This window comes from Lepidochelys kempii, chromosome 8 (assembly GCF_965140285.1).
Source record: "Lepidochelys kempii isolate rLepKem1 chromosome 8, rLepKem1.hap1, whole genome shotgun sequence".
Lineage (NCBI taxonomy): Eukaryota > Metazoa > Chordata > Testudines > Cheloniidae > Lepidochelys > Lepidochelys kempii.
In genome coordinates, this window is record NC_136387.1 from 37,413,831 (window position 1) to 37,421,518 (window position 7,688).

Genomic DNA, 7,688 nt, shown 5'->3' on the forward strand with positions numbered 1-7,688 from the left:
CCTTTGTCCCCTAATGCCATGTCAGCGCATTAGCATCTTATTGCAATACTTAACCCTAAAATATCCCAACAGACCCATCCCACTCCCCTCTCCCTGCCCCCTCCCTCAAACTGGACCAATCCCTCCCTCCTCCACAGAGAACAATACCATCCCCCAAAACTGGACCTGCACTGCCCCCCCAGATGATGGCGACCCACCACCCCAAATTGGATCCGTCCTTCCCCGCCCCAGAGGAGGGCACCCTCTACCCCAGACTGGATGCATCCCCCTCCCCTCCCCAGACTATGGCACCCCCCTGCCACTCCCCCAAACTGGACGTGCCCCTCCTACCTCCCCAGACAACGTTGCCCCTCTAACCATACTGGACACATTTTGCCCCCTCCTCAGACGACAGCACCCCCCTACCCCAAAATGGACTAATCCCACCCCTCTCCCCAGATTATGGCATCCCCAGCCCTCTCCCCCAAACTTGACCTATCCTGCCTCCCTCTCCAGATGACAGTGTTCCCCTCCCTCTCCCCCAAAGTCAACCTGTCCTGCCCCCATCCCCAGACGACGGCACTCCCCATGCCCCAAACTGGACATGTCCTGCTCCCCTCCCCAGTCGACGGTGCCCCCTGACCCAACTAGACCCATCCCACCCTCCTCCCCAGATGATGGCATCCCCCGCCCCTCCCCCAAACTCAACCTGTCCCACCCCTCTCCCCAGGCAACACCGCCCCCGGCATCCTCCCCCAAACTGGATCTGTCCTGCCCCCTGCTCCCAAATTGGACAAATCCTGCCTCCCTCCCCAGAAAATGGCACCCCCGCAGCCTCCCCAAAATGGAACCTTCTGTGAGGAAGTGGGGGGTTATCCTTGTTATGTTGTATGTGAGTCTTACTGTTTAGCCTATGTGAGTTTTACTGTTTTGCATGAATAATGTGTACCTCAGTTTCCCTGTGTGCTGCACCAATACCTCGGTGGTGGGAATAGGGGTGTGTCACTTTGGCTGAGACCTCTGGGGCAGGTGAGGCTGTTCCAGCTGTCTGCATGTATGCTATGCCCTGGTCTACACTAGGACTTTAGGTCGAATTTAGCAGCGTTAAATCGATGTAAACCTGCACCCGTCCGTCCACACGATGAAGCCCTTTATTTCGACTTAAAGGGCTCTTAAAATCGATTTCCTTACTTCACCCCTGACAAGTGGATTAGCACTTAAATCGACATTGCCGGCTCGAATTTGGGGTACTGTGGACACAATTCGATGGTATTGGCCTCCGGGAGCTATCCCAGAGTGCTCCATTATGACCGCTCTGGACAGCACTCTCAACTCAGATGCACTGGCCAGGTAGACAGGAAAAGAACCGCAAACTTTTGAATCTCATTTCCTGTTTGGCCAGCGTGGCAAGCTGCAGGTGACCATGCAGAGCTCATCAGCACAGGTGACCATGATGGAGTCCCAGAATCGCAAAAGAACTCCAGCATTGACCGAACGGGAGGTACGGGATCTGATCGCTGTTTGGGGAGAGGAATCCGTGCTATCAGAACTCCGTTCCAGTTTTTGAAATGCCAAAACCTTTGTGAAAATCTCCCAGGGCATGAAGGACAGAGGCCATAACAGGGACCCGAAGCAGTGCCGCGTGAAACTGAAGGAGCTGAGGCAAGCCTACCAGAAAACCAGAGAGGCAAACAGCCGCTCTGGGTCAGAGCCCCAAACATGCCGCTTCTATGATGAGCTGCATGCCATTTTAGGGGGTTCAGCCACCACTACCCCAGCCGTGTTGTTTGACTCCTTCAATGGAGATGGAGGCAATACAGAAGCAGGTTTTGGGGACGAAGAAGATGATGAGGAGGAGGAGGTTGTAGATAGCTCACAGCAAGCAAGCGGAGAAACCGGTTTTCCCGACAGACAGGAACTGTTTCTCACCCTAGACCTGGAGCCAGTACCCCCCGAACCCACCCAAGGCTGCCTCCTGGACCCAGCAGGCGGAGAAGGGACCTCTGGTGAGTGTACCTTTTAAAATACTATACATGGTTTAAAAGCAAGCATGTGAAAGGATTACTTTGCCCTGGCATTTGCGGTTCTCCTAGATGTAGTCCTAAAGCCTTTGCAAAAGGTTTCTGGGGAGAGCAGCCTTATTGCGTCCTTCATGGTAGGACACTTTACCACTCCAGGCCAGTAACACGTACTTGGGAATCATTGTAGAACAAAGCATTGCAGTGTATGTTTGCTGGCATTCAAACAACATCCGTTCTTTATCTCTCTGTGTTATCCTCAGGAGAGTGAGATATAATTCATGGTCACCTGGTTGAAATAGAGTGCTTTTCTTCAGGGGACACTCAGAGGAGCCCATTCCTGCTGGGCTGTTTGCCTGTGGCTAAACAGAAATGTTCCCCACTGTTAGCCACAGGGAGGGGGGAAGGTTGAGGGGGTAGTCACGTGGTGGGAGGAGGCAAAATGCGACCTTGTAACGAAAGCACATGTGCTATGTATGTAATGTTAACAGCAAGGTTTACCCTGAAAGAGTGTAGCCACTGTTTTATAAAATGTGTCTTTTTAAATACCGCTGTCCCTTTTTTTTTCTCCACCAGCTGCATGTGTTTCAATGATCACAGGATCTTCTCCTTCCCAGAGGCTAGTGAAGCTTAGAAAGAAAAAAAAACGCACTCGCGATGAAATGTTCTCCGAGCTCATGCTGTCCTCCCACACTGACAGAGCACAGACGAATGCGTGGAGGCAAATAACGTCAGAGTGCAGGAAAGCACAAAATGACCGGGAGGAGAGGTGGCGGGCTGAAGAGAGTAAGTGGCGGGCTGAAGAGAGTAAGTGGTGGGCTGAAGACAGGGCTGAAGCTCAAATGTGGCAGCAGCATGATGAGAGGAGGCAGGATTCAATGCTGAGGCTGCTGCAGGACCAAACCAGTATGCTCCAGTGTATGGTTGAGCTGCAGCAAAGGCAGCTGGAGCACAGACTGCCACTGCAGCCCCTCTGTAACCAACCGCCCTCCTCCCCAAGTTCCATAGCCTCCACACCCAGACGCCCAAGGACGCGGTGGGGGGGCCTCCGGCCAACCAGCCACTCCACCACAGAGGATTGCCCAAAAAAAAGAAGGCTGTCATTCAATAAATTTTAAAGTTGTAAACTTTTAAAGTGCTGTGCTTAAAGTGCTGTGTGGCATTTTCCTTCCCTCCTCCACCACCCCTCCTGGGATACCTTGGTAGTCATCCCCCTATTTGTGTGATGAATAAATAAAGAATGCATGAATGTGAAGCAACAATGACTTTATTGCCTCTGCAAGCGGTGATTGAAGGGAGGAGGGGCGGGTGGTTAGCTTACAGGGAAGTAGAGAGAACCAAGGGGCGGGGGGCTTCATCAAGGAGAAACAAACAGAACTTTCACACCGTAGCCTGGCCAGTCATGAAACTGGTTTTCAAAGCTTCTCTGATGCGTACCGCGCCCTCCTGTGCTCTTCTAACCGCCCTGGTGTCTGGCTGCACGTAACCAGCAGCCAGGCGATTTGCCTCAACCTCCCACCCCACCATAAACGTCTCCCCCTTACTCTCACAGATATTGTGGAGCACACAGCAAGCAGTAATAACAGTGGGAATATTGGTTTCGCTGAGGTCTAAGCGAGTCAGTAAACTGCGCCAGCGCGCCTTTAAATGTCCAAATGCACATTCTACCACCATTCTGCACTTGCTCAGCCTGTAGTTGAACAGCTCCTGACTACTGTCCAGGCTGCCTGTGTACGGCTTCATGAGCCATGGCATTAAGGGGTAGGCTGGGTCCCCAAGGATACATATAGGCATTTCAACATCCCCAACAGTTATTTTCTGGTCTGGGAATAAAGTCCCTTCCTGCAGCTTTTGAAACAGACCAGAGTTCCTGAAGATGCGAGCATCATGCACCTTTCCCGGCCATCCCACGTTGATGTTGGTGAAACGTCCCTTGTGATCCACCAGAGCTTGCAGCACTATCGAAAAGTACCTCTTGCGGTTTATGTACTCGGCGGCTTGGTGCTCCGGTGCCAAGATAGGGATATGGGTTCCGTCTATGGCCCCACCACAGTTAGGGAATCCCATTGCAGCAAAGCCATCCACTATGACCTGCACATTTCCCAGGGTCACTACCCTTGATATCAGCAGATCTTTGATTGCGTGGGCTACTTGCATCACAGCAGCCCCCACAGTAGATTTGCCCACTCCAAATTGATTCCCAACTGACCGGTAGCTGTCTGGCGTTGCAAGCTTCCACAGGGCTATCGCCACTCGCTTCTCAACTGTGAGGGCTGCTCTCATGTTGGTATTCATGCGCCTCAGGGCAGGGGAAAGCAAGTCACAAAGTTCCATGAAAGTGCCCTTACGCATGCGAAAGTTTCGCAGACCCTGGGAATCGTCCCAGACCTGCAACACTATGCGGTCCCACCAGTCTGTGCTTGTTTCCCGAGCCCAGAATCGGCGTTCCACAGCATGAACCTGCCCCATTAGCACCATGATGCATGCATTGTCAGGGCCCATGCTTTCAGAGAAATCTGTGTCCATGTCCTGATCACTCACGTGACCGCGCTGACGTCGCCTCCTCGCCCAGTATCGCTTTGCCAGGTTCTGGTGCTGCATATACTGCTGGATAATGCGTGTGGTGTTTAATGTGCTCCTAATTGCCAAAGTGAGCTGAGCGGCCTCCATGCTTGCCTTGGTATGGCGTCTGCACAGAAAAAAGGCGCAAAACGATTGTCTGCCCTTGCTTTCACGGAGGGAGGGAGGGAACGGGGGCCTGACGATATGTACCCAGAACCACCCGCGACAATGTTTTAGCCCCATCAGGCATTGGGATCTCAACCCAGAATTCCAATGGGCAGCGGAGACTGCGGGAACTGTGGGATAGCTACCCACAGTGCAATGCTCCGGAAGTCGACTCTAGCCTCGGTACTGTGGAAGTGCTCCGCTGAGTTAATGCACTTAATGCACTTAGAGCATTTTCTGTGGGGACACACACACTCGAATATATAAAAGCGATTTCTAAAAAACCGACTTCTATAAATTCGACCTTATTCTGTAGTGTAGACATACCCTATGACTGCTGCCCTTTGTAACCTGAGACCCAGGAGGGGGATGCAACCAGGTGACGACCAGCTGACTCTTTGCCTGGGAAGCAAGACAAAGACAAGGAGGAGGGCAACATAAGAACATAAGAATAGCCATACTGGGTCAGACCAAAGGTCCATCCAGCCCAGTATCCTGTCTACCGACAGTGGCCAATGCCAGGTGCCCCAGAGAGAGTGAACCTAACAGGTGATGATCAAGTGATTTCTCTTCTGCCATCCATCTCCAGCCTTTGACAGAGGCTAGGGACACCATTCCTTACCCATCCTGGCTAAGGTTAATGGACTTAACCCCCATGAATTTATCTAGTTCTCTTTTAAACCCTGTTATAGTCCTAGCCTTCATAACCTCCTCAGGCAAGGAGTTCCACAGGTTGCCTGTGCGCTGTGTGAAGAAAAACTTCCTTTTATTTGTTTTAAACCTGCTGCCCATTAATTTCATTTGATGGCCCCTAGTTCTTATATTATGGGAACAAGTATTCTCTATCCCTTTTTTAATGATTCCTAACATCCTGTTAACTTTTTTGACTGCCCCTGCACACTGCGTGGACATCTTCAGAGAACTATCCACGATGACTCAGTGGTGTCTGAGGTCAGGTTGCTGGAAGCTGGCAGTTTGCTTGGGGGGACTGGAAGAGGGGGAGTCCACGGCTTCTGGTCCAGGACTCCCCAAGATGGTCTTGGCTGAAAGTCACTGATTTCTGTGCTAACAAGTTCTGTTCTACGCTGTGTTCCTGTTGACTAATAAACCTTCTGTTTTACACTGGCTGAGAGTCATGTCTGACTGCAGAGTTGGGGTGCAGGGCCCTCTGGCTTCCCCAGGAGCCCCGCCTGGGTGGACTTGCTGCGGGAAGCACATGGTGTGGAAGGGGATGCTGAATGCTCCGAGGTCAGATCCAGGAAGGTGAAAGCGGTGTAAACTTCTTGCCCTGACAACATGCTACACCAGAGTCTTGACTGGCCTTATATGGAGTAGTTCCAGAGCATCGCCCTAATGACTCCGAGACAACGTCCTGCCCCACTCCCCAGATGACAGTGCCCCTGCCCCCTCCACCAAACTGGATCCATCCCGCTCCACTCCACAGATGATGGCGCCCTCCATGCCCTCCCACAAAATGGACCCATCCAACGCCCCTCCCCAGCTGATTGCACCCCGTCCACCGCTCCCACAAACTGGATCCCTACCGCCCCCCTCCCTAGACGACAATGATGACGCCCCCCACCACAATCTGGACACATCCCACCCCCCGCACCAAATGACTGTGCCCTGCCTACCCCTCCTGCAAACTGGACCCGTCCTGCCCCTCCCCCAAACTAGACCCATCCTGCCCCCTCCCCAGAGGACTGCGCCCCCACTCCCTACCCCAAACTGGACCTGTGCCACCCCCCTCCTCAGACAATGGCACTGAAGGCCCCCTCCCCCAAATTGAGCCCATCCCGCCCCCTCCCCAGATGATGGTGGCCCCCACCCCCTGCCCCAAACTGGACCCACCCTGCCCCATTCCCCAGACAACAGCACCCCCTGCCCCCTCCCCCAAACTGGACTCATCCCTCCCTCCTCCCCAGACAATGGCGCCAAAGGCCCCCTCCCCACTTTGCCCGTCCCACGCCCCTGTCCCAGAAAACGGCGCTCTCCCAACCCCAGATGATGGGGCCCCCCCAACCCCTCCCAAACTGGAACCATCCCAACCCCATCCCCAGACGACGGTGCCCCCACTCTCCTCCAAACTGAACCTGTCCCGCCGCCCCTCCAGATAACAGCACCCCCTACCCCCTTCCCCAAACTGGACTCGGCCTTCCCCCCTCCCCAGATGACAGCGCCCCCACTACCTTCCCCAAGCTGGACCCCTCCTGCCACCCTCCGCAGACAATGGCACCCCCCTGCCCCAAACTGGACCCATCCTGGCCCCTTCCCAGTTGACAATGGCTCTCCCCCACCCCACACTAGACCCATCCCACCCCCCTGCCCAAATGATGGCTCCAGAAAGAAAGAAATCTGATGAGGTTCAATAAGGATAAGTGCAGGGTCCTGCACTTAGGACGGAAGAACCCAATGCACAGCTACAGACTAGGGACCGAATGGCTAGGCAGCAGTTCTGCGGAAAAGGACCTAGGGGTGACAGTGGACGAGAAGCTGGATATGAGTCAGCAGTGTGCCCTTGTTGCCAAGAAGGCCAATGGCATTTTGGGATGTATAAGTAGGGGCATAGCGAGCAGATCGAGGGACGTGATCGTCCCCCTCTATTCGACATTGGTGAGGCCTCATCTGGAGTACTGTGTCCAGTTTTGGGCCCCACACTTCAAGAAGGATGTGGATAAATTGGAGAGAGTCCAGCGAAGGGCAACAAAAATGGTTAGGGGTCTGGAACACATGACTTATGAGGAGAGGCTGAGGGAACTGGGATTGTTTAGTCTGCAGAAGAGAAGAATGAGGAGGGATTTGATAGCTGCTTTCAACTACCTGAGAGGTGGTTCCAGAGAGGATGGTTCTAGACTATTCTCAGTGGTAGAAGAGGACAGGACAAGGAGTAATGGTCTCAAGTTGCAGTGGGGGAGGTTTAGGTTGGATATTAGGAAAAACTTTTTCACTAAGAGGGTGGTGAAA

The 7,688-nt window shown here is 53.4% G+C and overlaps 1 protein-coding gene across 1 annotated transcript; it reads left to right on the top strand.

The window, feature by feature from the left end:
* Positions 1–1,488: 1,488 nt before the first annotated feature.
* Positions 1,489–3,115, top strand: LOC140916444 (uncharacterized). Its single transcript, XM_073358091.2, has 2 exons — positions 1,489–1,985; positions 2,574–3,115. The coding sequence occupies exons 1-2, from the start codon at positions 1,580–1,582 to the stop codon at positions 3,113–3,115; spliced, it is 948 nt and encodes a 315-aa protein (XP_073214192.1). The 5' UTR covers positions 1,489–1,579.
* The last annotated feature ends 4,573 nt before the right edge of the window (positions 3,116–7,688 follow it).